Source organism: Pistacia vera, unplaced genomic scaffold, assembly GCF_008641045.1.
Source record: "Pistacia vera cultivar Batoury unplaced genomic scaffold, PisVer_v2 Contig59, whole genome shotgun sequence".
Classification (NCBI taxonomy): domain Eukaryota; kingdom Viridiplantae; phylum Streptophyta; class Magnoliopsida; order Sapindales; family Anacardiaceae; genus Pistacia; species Pistacia vera.
In genome coordinates, this window is record NW_022196434.1 from 825,704 (window position 1) to 850,589 (window position 24,886).

The window sequence follows — 24,886 nt, forward strand, 5'->3', positions numbered from 1 at the left end:
TCTTTGCATAGGTATTTGAACATCTTCTTCAACCCTAAATCGAGTATTAGTGTTTACTAGCATCGGTGAATAAGAATCTAGATTGTAAAATAACAGGTGCATCCAAAATTTAAAAAATTTTGCCAATTCAAACCCAATAAAAATAGGAAATTCAATATAGCATAAGAATTTCATCTTACTGAAAGTACAGATAAATAAGGTAATAGAGTCAAGATTTTGATATAAAAGGTTTCTTCTACTCTATATATATGCTGTCATGTGGGAGCAAATTTTAACATTCAAAAGATACAAAGAAAGGAGAAGCACACAGCAAAATTTTTCGGTCACAAACTCTTACTTGTTCTCCAGCAGCAAAGGCTTCATGGTATTGTTGCTCGCAAAGTTAGAAAGCTGATGAGATCATTGTCAATATGTATGCATAAGCTATTTAGAACCAAATTTCATACTTGATGTTTGCTGGAGCATCAAGGTTTGAAACATAGTATTAGAGAATATTGTTGAAGACAGTTTGTAGTGCACTGAACAATTTGCTGGAAGGACAAAAAATTGAAGTCATGGATCTAATGAACATTTTCACATGTACAGGCTTTGCTGCGATCGAAAACACAAGCAGCAGAAGAGGCAAAACAAGCTCATGCAGCTGCTGAGGTGAAAATAAGGAACTAATCAGAAGCTTGAAGATTCAGAGAAGAAAGTTGACCATCTTCAGGATTCAACACAGAGGTTTGTAACAGATAAACAGATACCCGGGAAGGAATTTAAAGTTTAAAGCTATGCCCTTCAGCTTCATATCAAATTATATTTACTGCAATCTACTTTTCAGTTGTCTCGATCTCCTCTTCTATCTCTTCTAGATGTGACTAACCATACTACTGGAAGAAAAAAAACTGAATAGTCGTCAGATTTATGCCGCACCTCCTACATCACTAGATTTGGAGAAAACGGTGACCTAAAACACATGAGAATTAAATGCTGATCCATGTTTGTTTGGAGGATGTTATATTCTCTGCAAAAACCTATGTTTGTCTATGCATTCTGTAAATTATATGCTTTACAGATTGGGCTGTGTTATTGAGCCTTAGTTTGACATGTTTCAACCCATTAACTATTTTCTTTTGGTGATGCAGACTAGCAGAGAAGTTTTCTAATTTGGAATCAGAGAATCAAGTACTCCGCCAACAAGCACTTGCGATATCACCAACTGGTAAGCATTAAGTGCAAGGCCAAAAACAACAATCATTCAGGTATATATTGCATATTTTGCTGCGCATCAAGTTAACATATGTTTATGAATATATGTTACTTTTATTTTGAATTGCAGAGAACTGAGAATGGAAATGTGCTAATGGAGAAATGAGGAAATTGCCGTAAGAGCTATACATCACTTCTGGTTTTCTTAGATTCCAATATGAAAAGACAATGAAACTTCTTACCAACTCTTCCTGGATATAGCAGGATTCAGTACTTGCTGTATCTAGTCTACGGGAAGTGGAAACTGAAGAAAAGCCCCAAAAATCTCTTAATGAGAAGCAACAGGTATGCACCATTTATCATCAGTATCAAAATTCTATACAGGCATGATTCACGTGCATCATGTTTTCTCATATGATCTTCTTTCCTGTTGCAGAGAATCAGGACCTTCTTATTAAATGTGTTTCACAAGATCTTGGGTTCTCTGGGGAAAGCCTGTTGCTGCTTGTCTGATATAAGTGCCTTCTCATTGGAGGTCATTTGAGGTTGATAGAACCAGTGTCTTTGACCGTTATTCAAACAATAAGTGCTGCAATAGATGTAAGTCTAATTCTGGTCTTGTTTATGAAGCATGTAACTAACTCGTCAATTTTTCATATTAAATCTGACGAATTAGCCTTGTTTAACTGAGTTATGTATTTTCAAGGTAGCTAATTAATGACATAGTTATTATTATGTTTCTATATGATTTAATATGTGAATTTTTATTGATGTTTGATGTTATTGCCCTGCCCAAGGTCCAAGATAACAATGACAAATTGTCCTATTGGTTATCAAACTCATCCACACTGCTGTTGCTACTTCAACCACGTTGAAAGCAAGTGGAGCAGCAAGCTTAACTCCACGCGACGCCGATCACAACTACTTCTCTACTTGGAAGAATGTCTCAATTAAGAGCTATTTTTATTTGTAGTTTTTTATTTACATGTACCTCATCTTAGTTATTTTTTTCTAAAGGGATTTCGAGCTTCTCCACAAAGTGCTGGTTTCTCATTCCTCTCAAAGTCGTATGCTTGGTGGAATAGATGACTTGCGACAAGTTGAAGCGAAGTATCCAGCTTTGCTTTTTAAACAACAACTCACAGCCTTCCTTGAGAAGTATATGGAATGATAAGAGACAATTTGAAAAAAGAAATATCCCCATTGCTTGGATTGTGTATCCAGGTAACTTATATATCTTTTGTCTTTTACTTTTGATCATGATAATATGATTGAATCTGTTGAGTTCCTATTTTGTTTGGATTGCTTGTTTTATCTCTGCTTGGTAATGCAACTATGTATGATATATTCATGGTTCATAAATTCCAATGCAGGCACCTAGGACATCACGGGCTAGTTTAGTGAATAGACGTGCCCAAGCTAATGCTGTGCTCAACAGGCTCTGTTGCACACTGGCAAAGCATTGTGAAAGCCTAAATAATTACTTGAAGATAATGAGAGCAAACTATGTGAGTATAAATTTCAAAAGGATTGTCAAAAGGTTTTTCTTTCCTGTTTATATCATCACTCTCTTCTCATATGACTGGACAGGTTCCTTCATTCCTAGTTCCAAGGTCTTTACACAAATATTCTCATTTATCAATGTCCAATTGTTTAACGTAAAGACACGGAAAATCCAAGTTCTTACTCTCATAACACTGCTTCAATATAAATTTAAACACTATAAAATTGCGTTCAATTTTATCTGCAGTCTTCTTCTACGTCGTGAATGTTGCTCATTTAGCAATGGATGATGTTAAAGCTGGGCTGGCTGCCTGGAACAGTGGTACCATGAAGCAACGGAGGAGGTGAACTCAGTTATAACTTGTAGTTTTCTTTGTCTCTGTGTATCAAAACTGACATATCTGTTGTACATTCAGTTTGCAGGGACAGCATGGGATGAGCTAAGGCATATTAGACAAGCAGTCGGCTTTCTGGTTTGTCTATTTACCTCATCTTAATGAAAGGCAGAATCATTTCCCTCGTATTGCTTATTAACCTTTATTCGTTGTTCCAAATACTTTGCCAAACCAGGTCATTCATCAGAAGCCCAAGAAGACATTGAAGAAATAACAAATGATCTTTGCCCGGTGAGTTACTTCTCTATTCTTTGAACTTATCCCTTTCTGCCTGTGTCTGTTTGTGGTGCATGTATGTGCTGTCGTTTGTTCTTATGCTCTCTCAATTGTGATTCTTTCAGGTTCTTAGCATACAGCAACTTTACAGGATCAGTACAATGTCTGGGATGACAAATATGGTACACCCAAGGTTGTCTAAACTGCAGTTACAACTTCAATCTCTGATGGAGACCTTGAGTGCGACGGAACCTCACTACATCAGATGTGTAAAGCCAAATAATGTTCTAAAGCCTGCTATTTTTGAGAATTTCAATGTCATTCAACAATTACGCTGTGGTGTGAGTATATTGTGCTTAATGCTTGCCTTTTAGTGCTTTATAATAACTTGCCAAACCTTTTATGAGACTTAGTTTTATTTTGCTTGTTAAAATTTATAGCTTTTCTCATTTCTTAAAGTAAATTGGTTTTCCCTTATACTTTTTAGGGTGTTCTTGAGGCAATTAGGATCAGTTGTGCAGGATATCCTACCAGGCGTACCTTTTATGAGTTCCTGAATCGTTTTGGTTTACTTGCTCCTGAAGTTTTGGAGGGAAAGTAAGTCTTAGTAGTATCATAATTTCTTCTGATTTTTCCATGATGATAAAAGTAAAAAAATTGTTTGTTGCCCATTTTTAAATTGCTTGATATTAATTAGGTTTTCATGTACTTTTTTCCCTTTGATACAGCTATGATGATAAGGTTGCATGCCAGATGATTCTTGATAAAAAAGGACTCAAAGGATACCAGGTGATCACACTTTTCCTTTTAACTTTTTCGTTATTCCTTAATTTGCTAGTGCTGTATTTATGATATTTTTGTTGAATGCTGGTTACTACTTTCAATATTATTTAATTATAATTCCTTTTATAAAGTTCTTATATTTCTTGTTTTGCTTATTTACCAAAAAAAACAAGGTCTTTTTCTTTACTCTGTGTTACTGATGGTCTTTATGCATGCATGCTTTGCAGATAGGTAAAGCAAAGGTTTTCCTGAGAGCTGGTCAGATGGCTGAGTTGGATGCTAGGAGGGCAGAGGTGCTGGGTAATGCAGCCAGAACCATTCAACGGCAATCCCGTACCTATATTGCTCGCCGAGAGTTCATCTCATTGCGTAATGCTGCTATTATGTTGCAATCTTATCTGCGAGGTATTTTATTTTGGATTCTGTTAAATTTATCTGCCTCAAATGATTATTCAGTTCCACTTCAACTTGTTATTGCTAGAGATATGGTATCTCAATGACAAAATGTGTTTGTTATTACTCAATTGAGTGGAAGTTGCATCTTGTATTTCTGTATGGATTCTTAACTGGAGATTATGTTAATACCTTTGAGTAATGTAAGATATACTATGTCTCACAATTTGTAGGTGAAACGGCTCGTAAACTGTATGAACAGTTGCGACGGGAAGCTGCCGCTCTGAAGATCCAGAAGAATTTCCGGCTATATGTTGCCAGGACGTCATATTTAACAGTTAGGTCAGCTGCAATAACATTGCAGACAGGCTTAAGAGCAATGGTTGCACGCAATGAGTTTAGGTTTAGGAGGCAAACTAAAGCTGCTATCATTATCCAGGTATCATCAGTGTTCTGTAACTTGACCATTTATTCATGCATTTATTATTCTTTTTAATGGTGTGCAACTCACCTTACAAGTAGTTAACATTTCTTGTTCTCAAAATAAGATTTAACTCCTTGTTTTGATTTGTGAAATACAATTACTGAATCTTAGTTTATTATGTGCTGTTCATTAACAGGCTCACTGGCGTTGTCACCAAACTTATTCTTATTATAAGAGACTTCAGAGAGCAATTATTGTTTCTCAGTGTGGCTGGAGGTGTAGGGTTGCCAGAAGAGAGCTCAGAATGCTTAAAATGGTTGGATTTTAATGCTTAGTGTTGTTTTGTACTTGTCACAACTTTTTGATGCTATTTGTGGTTGTAAACGAGAGAACAAGAACTAATGCTATCTTTTCCTTGACATTTACTTAGGCTGCTAGAGAGACAGGAGCTCTTAAGGAAGCAAAGGATAAGCTCGAAAAGCGTGTGGAGGAACTTACCTGGCGTTTGCAAATTGAAAAGCGATTAAGGGTATTATGATTCTCCTGATACTTACATTCTTTTTTATACACAATTCTCAAGGGTTAGCATTCTAATTCCATTTTGCTGTATTCCGGCAGACTGATCTTGAGGAAGCAAAAGCCCAAGAAATGGCTAAGTTGCAGGATGCATTGCATGCTATGCAATCTAAAGTTGAAGAGGCTAATGCTATGGTTATCAAAGAACGAGAGGCGGCTCGAAAAGCCATTAAGGAAGCTCCTCCTGTCATTAAAGAAACCCCTGTTATAGTTCAAGATACTGAAAAGATTAATTCATTAACAGCTGAAGTTGAAAACCTGAAGGTAGACCTACTAAGTTGGTGGGATTATCAGAAAGTATAGCTTACATATATAGCAAGAATTTTATTTCATGGTGCATTAATTTTATAAAAGGTTGATACAGACCATCATGCTGCTGTGGATATCTTAATTGTTTTCTGTGGTTATATTGGATTATTGTGCAAGTATGTGAGACAAGTCTTGGTATTGATGCTGTATGCTGAGCAAATATGTATGCATAAGCTATTTAGAACCAAATTTCATACTTGAATGTTTGCTGGGAGCATCAAGGGTTTGAAACTAATAGTATTAGAGAATAATTGTTGAAGACAGTTTGTAGTGCACTGAACAATTTGCTGGAAGGACAAAAAAGTGAAGTCATGGATCTAATGAACATTTTCACATGTACAGGCTTTGCTGCGATCGAAAACACAAGCAGCAGAAGAGGCAAAACAAGCTCATGCAGCTGCTGAGGTGAAAAATAAGGAACTAATCAAGAAGCTTGAAGATTCAGAGAAGAAAGTTGACCATCTTCAGGATTCAACACAGAGGTTTGTAAACAGATAAACAGATACCCGGGGAAGGAATTTAAAAGTTTAAAGCTATGCCCTTCAGCTTCATATCAAATTATATTTACTGCAATCTACTTTTCAGTTGTCTCGATCTCCTCTTCTATCTCTTCTAGATGTGACTAACCATACTACTGGAAGAAAAAAAACTGAATAGTCTGTCAGATTTATGCCAGCACCTCCTACATCACTTAGATTTGGAGAAAACACGGTGACCTAAAACACATGAGAATTATAATGCTGATCCATGTTTGTTTGGAGGATGTTAATATTCTCTGCAAAAACCTATGTTGTCTATGCATTCTGTAAATTATATGCTTTCCAGATTGGGCTTGTTATTGAGCCTTAGTTTGACATGTTTCAAACCCGTTAACTATTTTCTTTTGGTGATGCAGACTAGCAGAGAAGGTTTCTAATTTGGAATCAGAGAATCAAGTACTCCGCCAACAAGCACTTGCGATATCACCAACTGGTAGAGCATTAAGTGCAAGGCCAAAAACAACAATCATTCAGGTATATATTGCATATTTTGCTGCGCATCAAGTTAACATATGTTTATGAAAATATATGTTGACTTTTATTTTTGAATTGCAGAGAACTGAGAATGGAAATGTGCTAAATGGAGAAATGAGGAAATTGCCGGTAAGAGCTATACATCACTTCTGGTTTATCTTAGATTCCAATATGAAAAGACAATGAAACTTCTTACCAACTCTTCCTGGATATAGCAGGATTCAGTACTTGCTGTATCTAGTCTACGGGAAGTGGAAACTGAAGAAAAGCCCCAAAAATCTCTTAATGAGAAGCAACAGGTATGCACCAGTTATCATCAGTATCAAAATTCTATACAGGCATGATTCACGTGCATCATGTGTTCTCATATGATCTTCTTTCCTGTTGCAGGAGAATCAGGACCTTCTTATTAAATGTGTTTCACAAGATCTTGGGTTCTCTGGGGGAAAGCCTGTTGCTGCTTGTCTGATATATAAGTGCCTTCTTCATTGGAGGTCATTTGAGGTTGATAGAACCAGTGTCTTTGACCGTATTATTCAAACAATAAGTGCTGCAATAGATGTAAGTCTAATTCTGGTCTTGTTTATGAAGCATGTAACTAACTCGTCAATTTTTCATATTAAATCTGACGAAATTAGCCTTGTTTAACTGAGTTATGTATTTTCAAGGTAGCTAATTAATGACATAGTTGATTATATATGTTTCTATAATGATTTAATATGTGAATTTTTATTGATGTTTGATGTTATTGCCCTACCCAAGGTCCAAGATAACAATGACAAATTGTCCTATTGGTTATCAAACTCATCCACACTGCTGTTGCTACTTCAACGCACGTTGAAAGCAAGTGGAGCAGCAAGCTTAACTCCACAGCGACGGCGATCAACAACAACTTCTCTACTTGGAAGAATGTCTCAAGTAAGAGCTATTTTTTATTTGTAGTTTTTATATTTACATGTACCTCATCTTTTCAGTTCAGCTTACTTATATTTTTTTGTAAAGGGATTTCGAGCTTCTCCACAAAGTGCTGGTTTCTCATTCCTTCAAAGTCGTATGCTTGGTGGAATAGATGACTTGCGACAAGTTGAAGCGAAGTATCCAGCTTTGCTTTTTAAACAACAACTCACAGCCTTCCTTGAGAAGATATATGGAATGATAAGAGACAATTTGAAAAAAGAAATATCCCCATTGCTTGGATTGTGTATCCAGGTAACTTATATATCTTTTGTCTTTTACTTTTGATCATGATAATATGATTGAATCTGTTGAGTTCCTATTTTGTTTGGATTGCTTGTTTTATCTCTTGCTTGGTAATGCAACATATGTATGATATATTCATGGTTCATAAATTCCAATGCAGGCACCTAGGACATCACGGGCTAGTTTAGTGAATAGACGTGCCCAAGCTAATGCTGTAGCTCAACAGGCTCTGATTGCACACTGGCAAAGCATTGTGAAAAGCCTAAATAATTACTTGAAGATAATGAGAGCAAACTATGTGAGTATAAATTTCAAAAGGATTGTCAAAAGGTTTTTCTTTCCTGTTTATATCATCACTCTCTTCTCATATGACTGGACAGGTTCCTTCATTCCTAGTTCGCAAGGTTTTTACACAAATATTCTCATTTATCAATGTCCAATTGTTTAACAGGTAAAGACACGGAAAATCCAAGTTCTTACTCTCATAACACTGCTTCAATATAAATTTAAACACTATAAAATTGCGTTCAAATTTTATCTGCAGTCTTCTTCTACGTCGTGAATGTTGCTCATTTAGCAATGGGGAGTATGTTAAAGCTGGGCTGGCTGAGCTGGAACAGTGGTACCATGAAGCAACGGAGGAGGTGAACTCAGTTATAACTTGTAGTCTTTCTTTGTCTCTGTGTATCAGGAACTGACATATCTGTTGTACATTCAGTTTGCAGGGTCAGCATGGGATGAGCTAAGGCATATTAGACAAGCAGTCGGCTTTCTGGTTTGTCTATTTACCTCATCTTAATGAAATGCAGATATCATTTCCCTCGGTATTGCTTATTAACCTTTATTCGTTGTTCCAAATACTTTGCCAAACCAGGTCATTCATCAGAAGCCCAAGAAGACATTGAAAGAAATAACAAATGATCTTTGCCCGGTGAGTTACTTCTCTGTTCTTTGAACTTATCCCCTTTCTGCCTGTGTCTGTTTGTGTGCATGTATGTGCTGTCGTTTGTTCTTATGCTCTCTCAATTGTGATTCTTTCAGGTTCTTAGCATACAGCAACTTTACAGGATCAGTACAATGTACTGGGATGACAAATATGGTACACACAGCGTATCTTCGGATGTAAGTCAGATTCCTAATCATGAGTTGCGCATTCTCTATTTCCTCGTTGCTTTTCGAATCGGGAACCCTGTACTTCATGTTTCACTGAAAGAATCTTCTCTAATTGCAGGTTATCTCAACTATGAGAGTGATGATGACTGAGGACTCAAACAATGCTGTCAGCAGTTCCTTTTTACTGGACGACGACTCAAGGTAACATTTTTCAACAATTATATATGTTTAATACCAAAATTCCTGATCTTATGCATTTCTATGGCTGTAAACCAAGAACACGCCTCTTTTAATAATTTTCTTTTTTCAAAAATATGCAGCATCCCATTCACGGTGGACGATATTTCCAAGTCGATAGAACAAATAGAGATAGCCGACATTGACCCTCCACCTCTAATACGTGAAAATTCAAGCTTCACATTCTTATTACAACGATCAGAATGAAAACGAACGAACGAGCCACTATAGTCCTCATTGACACCTCCAAGGATGATGAAGTCCTGCAAAACTTGTGCATATACATGGCTTTCTCTAGTCCAATTTGTAATTATAATAGAATATCCCATGAAGCAAATATCAATTTGGCCAATTCTTTTTATTGTTCATTGTAATTCTTTTCTGGGTTCTTGCCTTTTCACAAATTTTTTGCTGGTTTTAGTGTGTTTATTTTCTAGAATCCAGCTGCTAGTTATAGACTTATAGGGATTGTTCTTGTTCAATTTGGTTACTTCAAACTCCTGTAATTTGTAACACTAGCCGCGTTTTATAGGCGAATTCAATATCAAAGTTTATGTAATATGATTTATACAACCCATTTTTAGTCCCTTCTTGATTTTTTATTTTTTTGATGAATATAAAAAATAAATTGGAAATTAGGATGTAATTTATAGTATGGGTGGGATAAAAAATATGAAAACCGAATTGAACTGGTAATTGATCTGAAACCGAGCTGAAAATTAGGTTTTTTAACAAATCGGTTCTGTTTTCGGTTTGTAAAATTAAAAAAATCGAAAAACCGGTTCGGTTTGAAAAATATTCCAAACCGGTTAACCAAAAATCGGTTTTACCCTAACTATAAAAGCAAAAAAAATTTTTCGCTCTCTATTGCTCTTCAGAGTTCAGACTCTTCTTCACCTCCAAATCTGAAATCTCCACACTTCCAGTTCCAGTCTTTCACACTGTGAGCTACTCTATCCACATCGTGAGCTACTGAGCTGACTCCAGTACTCCACTCTTCAATCTTCATCAGTCACTCCACTGTCCAATCACCACTCCATCTTCATTTTTCATTTCTTGCGCAGTTCGCACATTTGTCAGCACCCAGCACTCCAGCAGACTCTACTCTCTAGTCAGGCAGTCACGCCATTGTCCCACCATGAGCAGACTCCACTCTCCAAGCTCCGCGATCTTCACAGTCCACACTTCACTCTCCAGTCCACACTAAGCAATTTTTATACAACTGTGACAAATATTTAGGTGACTATCTTTTATATTGGGAAAATCTAGCATATTTATAACATGTAAAAATTAAATTTAGAGCCTTAGAGGTATAAATTTGTAAAATATTACTACTCGTATCATAGATTCATAGTGTTACTATTTTTAATTTCATCCTTTGATATGCTAACATTTTTATAAAATTAATTGTAATATAATTCCACTATGATATATTAAATAAATTAATATAGCATCGAGTGTTAGTATTATTTAACATACTATCCTTAATTAATAGGGATATCGTTAACTTCCATATTTTTTCTTATTATAATACGATAATATAAAATAATCTAAAAATTAAAATTTAATAAAAAAGGAAGAAGGTAAAAGGGCAAAAGTTTATTGCATTTGGTGACGTGGGAGTTGGGACAACAAAATTTATAAATATTGAATATACAAAAGAAAAATGCTATCCTTACTCACTTCTCTTACTCACTTTCTCTTACTCACTTTTGTTAAAATGACATATAGTACCCGTACTATGCGTTATATTTAACAAAAGTGAATAAGAGAAATAAGTAAAGTTAGCATTACTCTAAAGAAAATGTAGATTACAAAGTGCAGTAATTTCCAAAAATAAGAGGGAATGACAATTTCCCACCCAAAAATTTGGAGAAAATTTGTTAATTAACATTAATTATAAAGACAAAATATCTTTTATTATTTGACTTAATAAATATTTTAATGATTTCATGTCATATCAATAGAATTAGTTATATATATATCCTCTTTTTAAATATAAAATTACTAATATACCCTCAACTATATATGAATTACCAATTTATCCCTCCAGTTATTTTTTATCAAATTAATATTTTAAATTACTTTCTTTGTATAGGAATTTGACCATCTTCTTCAACCCTAAACCGAGTATTAGCGTTTACTAGAATCGTTAAGTAAGAATCCAGATTGTAAAATAACATGTGCATCCAAAATTTAAAATATTTTGCCAATTCAAACCCAATAAAAATAGGAAATTCAATATAGCAAAAGAATTTCATCCTAGTGAAAGTATAGATAAATAGGTTATAGAGTCAAGATTTTGATATAAAAGGTTTCTTCTATTCTATATATATGCTGTCATGTGGGAGCAAATTTTAACATTCAAAAGATACAAAGAAAGGAGAAGCACACAGCAAAATTTTTCGGTCACAAACTCTTACTTGTTCTCAAGCAGCAAAGGCTTCATGGTATTGTTGCTCGCAAAGTTAGAAAGCTGATGAGATCATTGAAATTCCAGTCAGATAAGCTAAAAGATTTTAGATCTTGTCCAGCCTGCATAAATAAACAGATAAAGCATAATATGCTGGAATCTGAACTTAAATACATGGACATATAGGTATTGTGTGGATTTTAAGAGCAGAGTGCAGACAGCCATAAGTTTTATGTTCATATTTCATTAAGAATAAAAGCTAAGCGCAACTCCCTCAACGATAATAAACTGAAAGACTGATCTCTTTCTACTGGAGTGATTCGGTTGAGCTTAATCAAACATACCAGCATTGTGAGCGATATAGAGGTATGATGCAAAACTAAAATGATAAACACACAAATTACAAACAGTAAAAAAAAGAAGAAGTACGTGCGATTTTACCCTGGTTCACCTAATTAACAGGCTACGTCCAACTAAGTTAATATTATCGCAATACTGTCTCACATCTCTCGTTTACAATGAATGAATATGCCTTATGATTGCTATCACTCATTACAAGAGAAAAGTATATTTATATATTAGGTTTAAATGACTAAAACCTAGTATTACAATGATTCTTATTCTTAAGCCTATACCCAATAAGGAATTAATAACTTAAAGAAATCTTCCAACGATTATGCTGAATTAGTCGACAACACATTGTTTAAGGCTTAGAATGCAGGGCGTCGCCACTCGCCAATAATGCAAAGAAAGTATGGTACCAACACTCTGCATCAGCATGGGCACAAACACATAATATCTAGCAGAATCAGACAGTTATAATCACTATTTATATAAAAAAGACTATCAATTCTGACTGTATTCAACATAGATTTATAAAGGAAGGGCGTACTCATGACAGATCAGTAGAACCTATTGTTGTACTTTATTAAACCTTTGAATCACTCATAATTTGCAGTGGCAAATGAATAACTAGCAAATAGAAATGTACTTAAAAAGTTAAAACAGGAACTAACCTCTCTTACGATCGTCTGATCAGGTGTAAAGAAATTGGGGAACAACAAAGGTAGAGATGTTCCAACGACCGCTGAAAACAATCCAAGAATACCTCCAATGATTACAGGTGACTTTAGCAGCATCTGAACCCGTTCAAAATCATTACTCATATTCAAGATTGAACACATAACAAATCACCTAGGAAACAAATGTTGCAAAAAAAAACTTATATTTCAAGTATTGTCTATAAGGGAAGGTGAAGGTGATGAATTCCACATGGAATCACCAAACTCTCATTTATTCATGCTTTCAATAGAACTAAATTTTAAAGAAGAGGATGGCTGTAATGACAAATAGAAATGAGCAGCACTAACTCTTGAGAAGCCCCGTTTTATTCCATATAAAAGCTCAGGCATAAATGATTGTGCGGTTTGAGACAGAGGTTCACCCCACACTGAACACATTAGGAATGTTTTCAATACAACTAACTTGATGAGCAGCCAAGGTGAGTTAAATATATAAAAGAGAACGACATGCATCTCACACTCAAACTCAAGTCAATAAAATTTCAGAGCAGTGGACGAGCCATAGTCCATAAGCCACAAGTGAACTGTAGGCAAATAGTCCATCAAAGTCTAGCTGAGGGATCATACATCAGTCTTTTATTCAACCAGTTAATATAAACATTCACCTGGTATCTTAAACCAAAAACTGAACAAACAATCTTTGCCATTTGATGGATAAAATATGACAAAATAGCCAATCAGATATAGCAGATAGAGAAGGCAAAGGAGGGATGCCACTCAACTCATTTTTATCAACAAGAACATAAACCTTACACAAAAGGTACCAAATTCAGTGGTACCAAAACATAAACATGCATTTCATACCTGGGGAGCATATATACAGCCTAATGTCCCAACAACTATTCCTCCCAATATAAAGCCACCAACGAAGATATTTGCACTAATTTGTCTTCCATCATCCCCACTGTATAAATGTAAAGCAACCAATTTAATTAAGAAAAAGATGTCTGTAAGACAAGAGAAGGGTCTATCCATTGTTTAATAACACCAAAAAGAGACCTTTACAAGAACTTAAAAGAGGACTAGTCGATGATTGTGCTTGTAATAAGAAACAAAATCCATTGAGTTAATTTAATTTCTAGAAGCAACAAATTGCCTATCCAAGAATAGAAAAGGAAAAGGTCGCCCGTAAACAAGCCAGAAAGAAAAAAGACAATCAAAGAAGTGAAAATCATGTCTATAAACATAAGAACATACTTACACTGCTCTAACTGTAAGAGTCCTCTGATGCTTAGAAACTTGAACTTTCCCACATAGATTACTTGGGCTAATGTTCAAAAGACATTATGTGCTGGATTCAAAGAAGCACCTGGCATCACACCATTTAAGCAATTATAATTCAAAAGTAGAAGTTACAATCATGGTGTTATAAAGAGTAATTAGAGATTACTTACCAGAAATGAAGTGGGGTTGAGGTTTTGATTGAAAGAAATGAACTTGGAAGAACACCACTCATTCTTTTGCAGATCTTCAACTTTCAGATTGACAAAATTGTGTTGCACAGTGAGACTTGAGCAGCCAAGGTGAGTGTTCCCATCAACGTAGCAAAATATGTAATGAGTGTAAAAGGCCACCTGATAGACCAAAATCCTCAGATGCACATAAATAACCAATAATGTATGAGCAAGCTCTAAGATCAGGAGAAATTAAAATACCTTTGACATCATCCTTACAACTACTGGAGCAGCAAGGCCAAATATTTCCAGGAGGGTCACATTGTATCCTCTCTGACATGTCCTAGTATTCGGAATAGCAGTCTCAGCAAAGCTAGTAAGGACTCAATATTTTCTACAGGTACTGCTTCAACAAACAACTTAATGTTTATTAACCCTTTCAACTCATATTGCTGGAAAATAAAGGCTATATCCTGATCACTGTCTACCGAGACAAAGGTAACCTAACTTCTACCCTAAACTTCTCATCAGGATAAAGGTATACTTCCTCATTCTTCTCGGCCACACATTTTTTTTCATGTCCTTAATCAACATTAATAACTAAATTCATCAAGGTCTACATTCCTAATCTCACAGTCAATTCCAAATATTACTATTCTCATTTATTCATGCTTTCAATACAGCTAAATTTTAAAGAAAAGGATGGCTGTAATGACAAATAGAAATGAGCAATACTAACCTTTGCCAAGCTCCATTTTAATCCATATAAAAACTCAGGCATAAATGATTGTGCAGTTTGAGACAGAGGCCCACCCCACACTGAACACATGAGGAATGTTTGAACCATGACCTGAGTGGCAGTAAGTTGTCAGTATTAATGCTGTAATCTTCTATGGCTATTGAGAAAAACAATAAAATTAAGTTTCCAAAAGTACAAGGGTTGAGACAGCTAACTTGATGAGTAGCCAAGGTGAGTGTTCCCATCGATGCAGCAAAATATGTAATGAGAGTGTAAAAGGCCACCTGATAGACCAAAATCTTCAGACTCATATAAATGACCAAATATGTGTGAGTAAGCTCTAAGATCGGGATAAATTACTATACCTTTGACATCATCATTACAAATACTGGAACAGCAAGGCCAAATATTTCTAGTAGGGTCACCTTGTATCCTTTCTGACATGTCCTGGTATTTGGAATAACAGTCTCAGTAAAGCTAGTAAGGGTTCAATACTTTTTACAGGTACTGCTTTAACAAACAACTTAATGTCTATTAACCCTTTCAACCCATATTGCTGGAAAATAAAGGCTATATCCTGATCATTGTGTAATAAATATTTCTCCCTAGACAAAGGTAACCTAGCTTCTACCCAAAACTTCTCATTAGGATAAAGGTATACTTCCTCATTCTCCTCGGCCACACATTTTTTCATGTCCTTAATCAACACTATATAACTAAATTTATCAGGGTCTACATTCCTAATCTCACAATCAATCCTATTGCAGAAACACAAGACTAATATGTTAGTANTTATGTGCTGGATTCAAAGAAGCACCTGGCATCACACCATTTAAGCAATTATAATTCAAAAGTAGAAGTTACAATCATGGTGTTATAAAGAGTAATTAGAGATTACTTACCAGAAATGAAGTGGGGTTGAGGTTTTGATTGAAAGAAATGAACTTGGAAGAACACCACTCATTCTTTTGCAGATCTTCAACTTTCAGATTGACAAAATTGTGTTGCACAGTGAGACTTGAGCAGCCAAGGTGAGTGTTCCCATCAACGTAGCAAAATATGTAATGAGTGTAAAAGGCCACCTGATAGACCAAAATCCTCAGATGCATATAAATAACCAATAATGTATAAGCAAGCTCTAAGATCAGGAGAAATTAAAATACCTTTGACATCATCATTACAAATACTGGAGCAGCAAGGCCAAATATTTCCAGGAGGGTCACATTGTATCCTTTTTGACATGTCCTAGTATTCGGAATAGCAGTCTCAGCAAAGCTAGTAAGGACTCAATATTTTCTACAGGTACTGCTTCAACAAACAACTTAATGTTTATTAACCCTTTCAACTCATATTGCTGGAAAATAAAGGCTATATCCTGATCACTGTCTCCCGAGACAAAGGTAACCTAACTTCTATCCTAAACTTCTCATCAGGATAAAGGTATACTTCCTCATTCTTCTCGGCCACACATTTTTTCATGTCCTTAATCAACATTAATAACTAAATTCATCAAGGTCTAAATTCCTAATCTCACAGTCAATTCCAAATATTACTATTCTCATTTATTCATGCTTTCAATACAGCTAAATTTTAAAGAAAAGGATGGCTGTAATGACAAATAGAAATGAGCAATACTAACCTTTGCCAAGCTCCATTTTAATCCATATAAAAACTCAGGCATAAATGATTGTGCAGTTTGAGACAGAGGCCCACCCCACACTGAACACATCAGGAATGTTTGAACCATGACCTGAGTGGCAGTAAGTTGTCAGTATTAATGCTGTAATCTTTTATGGCTATTGAGAAAAACAATAAAATTAAGTTTCCAAAAATACAAGGGTTGAGACAGCTAACTTGATGAGTAGCCAAGGTGAGTGTTCCCATCGATGCAGCAAAATATGTAATGAGAGTGTAAAAGGCCACCTGATAGACCAAAATCTTCAGACTCATATAAATGACCAAATATGTGTAAGCTCTAAGATCGGGAGAAATTACTATACCTTTGACATCATCATTACAAATACTGGAACAGCAAGGCCAAATATTTCTAGTAGGGTCACCTTGTATCCTTTCTGACATGTCCTGGTATTTGGAATAACAGTCTCAGTAAAGCTAGTAAGGGTTCAATACTTTTTACAGATACTGCTTTAACAAACAACTTAATGTCTATTAACCCTTTCAACCCATATTGCTGGAAAATAAAGGCTATATCCTGATCATTGTGTAATAAATATTTCTCCCTAGACAAAGGTAACCTAGCTTCTACCCAAAACTTCTCATTAGGATAAAGGTATACTTCCTCATTCTCCTCAGCCACACATTTTTTCATGTCCTTAATCAACACTATATAACTAAATTTATCAGGGTCTACATTCCTAATCTCACAATCAATCCTATTGCAGAAACACAAGACTAATATGTTAATAAGTGTCAGTCTGTCATATGTTTAATAATTTAAGCAACTAACAAGCACTGCTAGAGTACCAATTTCTCCTAAACAAAGAAGCCAAGAACACATGTTTCTTAAAGTATCACCAGCTGGTTGCCTCTTGATATTCTTTATCCTGTATGCCAGAGAACACTAGCTCAGCTGAGAAACTAGTATCTTCCCTTCTCACAATATAACTAGCAAGAATGATTGAAATGTACAAGTCAGGATACAAAATCATATAAGATGTCCTACAGCCAATTTCCTCGCCCTTGTGCTTCGTATGCTTCGTCATAAAGTAACAGTTGCTAGCAGAAACCAATATGGTGAACTAATGGAGCCTTTTCACTTTGTAATGGTGCTTGATATTAAACATTTCTTCACAAGATGTCATGGCTGTTTGTTGCATCTTGAAAAGAAAAGAAATAAAAGTTGATTTTTGAGTAATAATTTATTACAAAGTTATAGATTCAAGATTATATAAGATTCCCTATGGCCAGATTACCGTGTCCAATTCACATCCAACAACAAAACATCGCAATTGCTTAAAACTGTAGTGGTGCCTAATATTCAGCACTTGTTTCACAAGATGTCAGCAGTGTAGGATTTCCTAGTTGCAGCAGCTTGAAAACAAAACAAAAGTTTAGCATGATATTACTTTAAAAGAACAACACAAAGTCACATCAATGAAAATGAAGTAAAAATGATCAAAATTCTCTTGAAAATAGGTTGTAAGACTAGATTATGAAGTTAAAAATTCCGTACAGAAGAAGTGCAGGGGATGTTAAAACTGATTTTTGAATAACATTACGACTTTTTGTTGCAAAATTATTTGTATCTTACCCATGTTGTGACGTACTTAGTGCTTTAATTATTTAATCAAGAAGTTATAAAATGTTGCCTTTTCACAAGAATCTCATCCAAAATCTATTCATCATAAAAATGAAGCTAACAGGTTACCAGATTAGAAATTACCTGTGGATTGATCACAATTGTAAATACGCAGAATCAAAGTTGAAATTAAGACTTGAGAGATGTTGGTCAAAACTGGAGGAGATCTCAATTCAGTGAAGTTCTTTCAGGAATAGATCGACCGCCCATTTCTGATTCTAGTAGAGATGTTGTTGTTATGTTCTTCACTTCAACAGAGACCCGACATTGGTTCAAATCCTATTATTTTGACAAAATGAATTTGCTTCATTCATAGAAATACATAGAATATCAGTGCAAACCGATCATTAACTTAGATTTAGGAAGATAATTAAGGAGTACAAAAATGGTGATTGATAATTAAAAGATGTGAGTTATTCACATGAAAATAAAAATAAAGAATGTAATTAAAAACTGATTAAAAGGGAAAAGAGATGAAATTACCTGTGGTTTGAAGGAAAATCAGTGTTGAAGTTGATAATTTGAGAGCACTTAATCAGTATCAGACAAAGATGACGATCAGTTATCGGTTCCCTGTCTTTCGAGAAGAGGACAACCTATCAATTTCTTCTTCAATGTTGTCATCTGATGAAGGTGGTTTGGTAGAGACTTCAATTTGTGGCAGACTTCAAGTTTCAAGGTCTGAAGAGATGGCATGACTGTAATATCTTTATCTCTTCTCTCTGTTATCTGGTAGTTCCACTCTTCCCATTCTATCATATCCTCAAACTCAAGATATTTTAATTTGGGAAACGCAATAATTGATGTAGATGATGACATGGCATCACTCTCTATTCCCAGAAACTCATTACTCACTCTTTTCACACTCTTCAATCCCCAAATTTGAAGAATTTCAAGGGATGACAACTTACCTAGAGGAGGCAGATGCTTACAGTTTATACATTTCCAAAGAATTAACTTTCTGAAATTGGTGAATGACATCATCCAATTAGGGAAAATAGTGTTGCCACTGTAATTTCGTAGCCTTAATATCTCTAAATTTGGATGTGGTTGCAACTCTTCAAGAAGTTCTTGATTTTGCTCCTCATTCATCCTCCCCTCAAAGTCTACATACAAATGACGCAAGTTTTTCTTATTGTTCAATTCTATTCCCTTAACCTCATCCACAGCTCTCAAATTTCCCAACCCTTTTATACCTAACTCTTGAAGGTGATTGAAGCTTTTTAAACATTCAACAGAACATGCTTTGCTACCATAACTGTCCTCACTTATAACAAAATCTTCTAATGTTCGTAGATCAGTTAATCGCTCCAAACTTTTTGGCATATAACTTATATGAGTCCCCCAATTAATAAAATATCTCAAGCTAATTAAGTTTCCAATCCCTTGAGGTAGTTTTTTGACATTTCCACAAAATCTTATGTCTAAGGTTTGTAGATTATATAACCCACACAATGTCTCCGGCATTTCTTTTATGCCTCTATTGCTTGACAAATCAAGGTACCTCAAGTGTATTAATTTTTTTATTTCTACAGGAATTTCTTTGATTGAGCACCTTTTCAAACAAAATGACCTTAAACATGTCAACTGATGAATCAATTTTGACAAGACTATCTTAGGGTCATTATCGAAATTAACATCAACCACAAGGCTTCGTAGAAAAGTATTTCTAGTATAATTAGAGCTAGGAAATGAGGCCTCTCCTTGAATCTTTATCATTGAATGTCTAAATTTATGATAAGAAAATTCTAATTCAATTTCTCTCGTATCATCAACCTCTATTGTACAACATTCATTTTGGGTAAGAAATTGAGCAAAATCATGTACTATATCATGCATCTTGCAAGAACTTATATCAATAGCGAAATCATATTGTTTAAAATCTTGAAAGAAAGAACGCATTGCTAAGGTCTCAAAATACTCTTCACCAACTAACTCCATGTCCTTATTTGGTTTTGACTTTACATAACCTTGAGCCATCCATAACCTAATCAATTTTTCTTTCTCTATCTCGTAATCCTTTGGAAAAATGGCACAATATGAGAAACATTTTTTCAAAGTAGGGGATAAATCATAATAACTTAATAGTAGAGGTCGAAAAACCTCTTGTTCTACCTCTTCTAATGCCCAAATTTCACTCTCTAAGATATTTTTCCACTCGACAAATTTTCTTTTAAAACACAAAAGACTCGCTAAAGTTTTTACTACAAGTGGCAACCCCTTACACTTTTGAACAATTTTCCTACCAATTTCTACCAATTCATTAGCTTCTTCATTGCTTTTTCCTGAAAATGCAACTTTACTAAACAATGACCAACATTTTTCCTCAGATAATGTCCCCAGTGGGATTATTTTGGTGGTTCCTATGACATTTGCAACGTTCTCCTTACGTGTGGTCAACAAAATTCTACTTTCAGGAGAACCACACTTAAGAGAGTGCTTTAATTGATCCCAATGTTTGGGATTTTCAGTCCATATATCATCTAGAACAAGAAGAAACTTCCTTCCGTCGATATGTTGACGTATGTTTCGCAACACAGTTTCTAACTCATTTAAGTTTGGTGCACTATTTGTAAGAGATTCAAGGATTGCTTTGGCAATCCTAAGCTCATCAAAAGGCTCGGAAACACACACCCATATTTTTTCTTCAAAATGGGTGTTCACCTGATCATTGTTAAAAACTAATCGAGCAAGAGTAGTCTTACCAATTCCTCCCATCCCTAATATAGAGATAATGCGGAGGTCTTGTGCATGACTACTCTGAGTAAGCAAAAAATCTATTATTGTATTCTTATCATCATCTCTTCCATAAACCTCTGTTAAATCAACAACAGAGGATGTCATTGGTCGTTCTATTTCTTTGTTACCGTCTGTGATTGATCTAAAGTGGAACAACTCTTTCTCCTCAGCTATAATATCTAGTTGTCTACGAAGATCTTTTATCTTGACGCCGATGTCATAACGCCTAATCAATGGCCTACAACCGAGATAGTGAAGAATGAAGAAACGTACCTTTTTCATAGGATTAAATGCATCTTCAGCTTTCTTAATCTTCAATATCTGAAGCTTGGTGTTCCACTCGTCCAGCACATCATCTATTTCATAAGACACGTCTTTCAGCTTGTCTAACCAAACTCTCACAGTGTTCTCCTTCACCTGTCGGTTCTCAGCATCAGTAAGCACAGCTTGAATGGCCATGAAATTGCTCTGAAGCTTCTCAACTTCTTGCTCAGCACCTGCAATCAGCCTTATCCCTTCTTCCGCCTGTTGACGAATGATTGAAACAACTTGTTCCAACACAATCTCCACAAGCGCTTCAGCCATATTGAAAGATGTAAACGTAATTGATGAAAACAGAGATTGAGAAATTGAAATGGTTGATGTGTTTGGATCAAATGTTTATAGTCAGAGAAAGACGAAAGGAATCTTTCCTTTACTTGTCCTTCGCGCCGTCAATTAGGAATGATAAATATCTCCTAATCACTGATTTGTTTTCGCGTATTAGGTGAAACATTAATCTAAAAATTGAGACCACAAGATGAGAATGGGGGTGCGCATATGGAAACATTACACCCAATCAAAAACTAGTCAATGTGGAGAAGGAATTTGCAATCAACGGCTGAGCTGTTATTGTTAACACTTGGATCATTACTAATGGTTAGATTGCAGCCATTTGTTTCTTTACAATTTTAAAATTCTAAGTGGTGGTGATATCAAAATATTTCAAAATACCTGAAATTAAATAAATGCAAAATATCATGTTTTTAACGGTAGTATTTACCTAGTTAGATCAATTTAATTAATTTATTTTTATGCATCAAAAAGTGATATATATATTTTTTTAATTATATAATTGGCAATGCTTTGTTCAATTATTTCGTGAACTTGTATTAAAACATATTAAAATTTGGCTAAAATTGGATATCTTATCATATAAAATTTTTGCTTAAATATTAAGGATAACTACAATTCCCGTGGTTGTAATTACAACAAAAAGATTGGAAATAAAACTAATAATAGACAATAGAACATTACTGGCAAAACAAATAAACAGGTGGACGGTTAAAAGATTTGAAAAACAAAATGACTAATTAAACATAAATACTAAATACTAAATTAAAGAAACTCTAAAATCTATATAAACAATAATGATATGACAATGAAAGGCAAAAGTGAAGCATGGCAATGTTAAAAAGGAAGTCGGGGCTGTTGATGTTATGCGTGGTACTAATATTGAGCATGGTGGCGATTAAGCATGTAGAGGGTGAAGAAGCTGCCCCCAACAACCCTTGCAAGTCTGGATATGAACCAGAATGCCCCCATAACCAACCACCCAGAGACGCCGAAGAAGCTAACCGATATACTCGTGGTTGCTCAGGGATCAATCGTTGCCGCGGGGGATAATGAAATATTGTTTTAACCTAAATCTAATTGTTGATTTCGCAATTACGATTCATTTAGAATTTTTTATTTTTTTATTTTTACTAAATGCAATAAATTGTAATTCAATTTCTAATAAATGCAATAAACATATCTAAATGTCTAAATAAACCCCATCTATTTACAAAATAACTCTTACCTTTTATGTTTTTTACTATCATGTTATACTTTTTCGATTCTTATATATATATTCTATTCTTTTTTGTTTATATAATATTCTTCTTTCTTTTTTTCCATCTCCATATAACATATTAATGAAACATTAAACAATTGTGCATATTGATATCCTATATGTTTTCTTTAAAAAAAAAAAAAAAACTTATAAATTCTATAAATGGGCAAATCAATTGAAAGTTAGAAAAAATAAAAATCATTTCAAAAATAAAATTAGGGTTTCTGATGTGGTATAGGAAATAGAAATTTTAATTAATAGCAAAATATTTATTCCTAATGGATCATATATAAAATGTATTTGAGTCTTATTTAGTAATTTTCATAAAAGATAAAACTGTAAATAAGAAAAAAAAAAAAAAAAGTAGTTATGGTGTCAACTAAGTTGGTGTTTGTTTATAATCTAAAAGTTGAATTAACATACTATTGAATATTTCTGAATATACAAGTCCACTTGATATATAGTTTTTTTTCCTTTTCATTGTCAGATTATAAGTGTTGAATTTTTCGTTTGTTAATTATATATTTTTACATGAATGATAACTTGTTATTACAAATTATGAAAAAAAAATATCTAAATTAAGTAAAATGAGACTTTTCAAACTTAAAACCAAATAGTTAAAAGGTGGGGGTTCCAATAATATCATTTTTTTTTTCTAAACCATGATATCCGAGCCAGCTTACATACCTCAACTAATTCTTAGCGAAGACTAGTAGAGCAACCCTCGCCACCTTTACTTATTATGCTATTTTATATACTAATTACTAATTATCAATCAATCTTTCAAGTACATCAATCCCTAATGTAATTTTAAAATTTTAAGTTGAACTCCACGGTCCACCATCTTTAATTTAAAATTAATTTTCATAAATAATTCATCATTTCCTAATAAAATAGTTTCATATATTTTCCTTTTAAGGATTTAATTCATTACATTTTCCTTCACCACATCGGAGTAGCAAATATGTCTCATATATAACCAAATTTAGAGGCAATCAATTAATTGTACTTGAGGTGTTTTGACATTGTATTATATTATTGAAAGAATTATTATCCCGCACCTGCCCTAAGGTTTTGGTGGTTATTGTTCACACCCTAAAGGTATGAAAAATTGCCTTGACCTCCCTTCACAATTTTGAAGAATTATCTGACACCTCCGTCAATCCTCATCAGGCTTACTCAACAATTTCTTAAATCACTTACTCAATAAATATCTAAATCCATAAAATCAACCTTGGACTTACTATTATATTTTCCTAAAATGACACATTTATATAACAAAATTAACAAACATTTAATTAAATTATTAAAAAAGATTAATTAAAAAATTGAATTGTTGGTAGAATTAAGTATTTTTCTTCAAAAATAATTAAAATAAAATAATAAATAAATAATAAATTATGTGAAAGCTAGCATACCATTTTAATGTTTTATAAAAACAATAAGGTCAGAGAAATAAAAAAATATATTTTAAGTTGATAAGAAATGAGAAGGGATAAATGGACTTTCTAATTTTCAAATAGGCTTTTTAACGGTATGGGTGTTTTGAATATTTTAAGAACACTATAGATGTTTTTGATATTAATCAACTCCATAGGATTAAATTATGAAATAAACCAAATGGAAGAACTTTGTCAAATAAGGCCAGTGAGGGGAGATATTAAACAGTTCTCCAAATATTGAGGGACGTTAGGGCTAATTTTTCATATCTTTGGGGCGTAAGTGACGGAAAATGAAACCTTAGGTGAGGTGTGGATAGTAGCCCTTACTGAGAACCAAATGCTTTCTTTGGTTCAAGGAAATTATGGGTGCGTTTGGTTCATTATTTTGGATAGGATTTTGAGAATAATATTGGGTAGTTGAATAGGGGAGTATTACGAGATAAAATTTATAAATTTATAAAAAAAACCCCTAGGTTTGCTAATTTAATTAAACACCCCAATATATAAAATAAAAAAAACACCCCTACCACCT

The 24,886-nt window shown here is 34.3% G+C and overlaps 3 protein-coding genes and 1 pseudogene across 7 annotated transcripts; 2 read left to right on the plus strand and 2 right to left on the minus strand.

Moving 5' to 3' along the window:
- The first annotated feature begins 449 nt into the window (after positions 1-449).
- Positions 450-3,507, plus strand: LOC116109760 (annotated as a pseudogene).
- Position 3,508: 1 nt separating this feature from the next.
- LOC116109859 (myosin-17-like) lies at positions 3,509-9,926 on the plus strand. 2 transcript variants are annotated; one of them, XM_031396101.1, is made up of 23 exons: positions 3,509-3,646; positions 3,793-3,902; positions 4,034-4,094; positions 4,316-4,493; positions 4,715-4,920; positions 5,102-5,221; positions 5,336-5,434; positions 5,524-5,745; positions 6,133-6,272; positions 6,686-6,803; positions 6,885-6,932; positions 7,019-7,102; positions 7,194-7,364; positions 7,566-7,721; positions 7,806-8,012; positions 8,164-8,301; positions 8,384-8,454; positions 8,548-8,647; positions 8,722-8,778; positions 8,878-8,934; positions 9,045-9,125; positions 9,235-9,317; positions 9,437-9,926. In XM_031396101.1, exons 1-23 carry the CDS (start codon positions 3,533-3,535, stop codon positions 9,558-9,560), a joined length of 2,745 nt encoding a protein of 914 aa, XP_031251961.1. In that variant the 5' UTR covers positions 3,509-3,532; the 3' UTR covers positions 9,561-9,926. The 2 variants fall into 2 exon arrangements, with proteins under 2 accessions (XP_031251961.1, XP_031251962.1); XM_031396102.1 differs by having other exon boundaries at positions 7,022-7,102.
- A 2,307-nt stretch (positions 9,927-12,233) lies between these two features.
- On the minus strand, positions 12,234-15,759 carry LOC116109802 (protein DETOXIFICATION 46, chloroplastic-like). 3 transcript variants are annotated; one of them, XR_004124800.1, is made up of 8 exons: positions 15,347-15,759; positions 15,197-15,265; positions 14,982-15,092; positions 14,504-14,585; positions 14,243-14,422; positions 14,050-14,157; positions 12,783-13,752; positions 12,234-12,534 (listed from the first exon to the last, which is right to left on the minus strand). XR_004124800.1 is itself a non-coding variant. In XM_031396030.1 (7 exons), the coding sequence occupies exons 1-5, from the start codon at positions 15,359-15,361 to the stop codon at positions 14,146-14,148; spliced, it is 387 nt and encodes a 128-aa protein (XP_031251890.1). In that variant the 5' UTR covers positions 15,362-15,759; the 3' UTR covers positions 12,234-12,534; positions 12,783-13,752; positions 14,050-14,145. The 3 variants fall into 3 exon arrangements, 1 of the variants encoding a protein (XP_031251890.1); XR_004124801.1 differs by having other exon boundaries at positions 14,504-14,645; XM_031396030.1 differs by lacking the exon at positions 14,504-14,585.
- Positions 15,760-15,773: 14 nt separating this feature from the next.
- On the minus strand, positions 15,774-21,716 carry LOC116109801 (putative disease resistance RPP13-like protein 3). Of its 2 annotated transcripts, XR_004124799.1 has the most exons (6): positions 21,313-21,716; positions 16,982-17,063; positions 16,836-16,904; positions 16,621-16,731; positions 15,884-16,063; positions 15,774-15,798 (listed from the first exon to the last, which is right to left on the minus strand). XR_004124799.1 is itself a non-coding variant. In XM_031396029.1 (5 exons), exons 1-4 carry the CDS (start codon positions 21,622-21,624, stop codon positions 16,655-16,657), a joined length of 540 nt encoding a protein of 179 aa, XP_031251889.1. In that variant the 5' UTR covers positions 21,625-21,716; the 3' UTR covers positions 16,222-16,286; positions 16,621-16,654. The 2 variants fall into 2 exon arrangements, 1 of the variants encoding a protein (XP_031251889.1); XM_031396029.1 differs by lacking the exons at positions 15,774-15,798; positions 15,884-16,063 and adding an exon at positions 16,222-16,286.
- Positions 21,717-24,886: the final 3,170 nt, after the last annotated feature.

Bases quoted from the DNA above. Each gene is read 5' to 3' on its own strand.
- LOC116109859 (XM_031396101.1), top strand. From the start codon at position 3,533: ATGGAGACCTTGAGTGCGACGGAACCTCACTACATCAGATGTGTAAAG. The intron at 6,804-6,884 runs GTATATATTGCA...TTTGAATTGCAG, and splicing joins CAAAAACAACAATCATTCAG to AGAACTGAGAATGGAAATGT. The intron at 8,455-8,547 runs GTAAAGACACGG...TTTTATCTGCAG, and splicing joins AATGTCCAATTGTTTAACAG to TCTTCTTCTACGTCGTGAAT.
- LOC116109802 (XM_031396030.1), bottom strand. The intron at 15,093-15,196 runs GTTAGCTGTCTC...ACTGCCACTCAG, and splicing joins TCACCTTGGCTACTCATCAA to GTCATGGTTCAAACATTCCT. The intron at 14,423-14,981 runs GTTAGTATTGCT...TTGGTCTATCAG, and splicing joins TAAAATGGAGCTTGGCAAAG to GTGGCCTTTTACACTCATTA.
- LOC116109801 (XM_031396029.1), bottom strand. From the start codon at position 21,624: ATGGCTGAAGCGCTTGTGGAGATTGTGTTGGAACAAGTTGTTTCAATC. The intron at 16,905-16,981 runs GTATAGTAATTT...TTGGTCTATCAG, and splicing joins TTGTAATGATGATGTCAAAG to GTGGCCTTTTACACTCTCAT. The intron at 16,732-16,835 runs GTTAGCTGTCTC...ACTGCCACTCAG, and splicing joins TCACCTTGGCTACTCATCAA to GTCATGGTTCAAACATTCCT.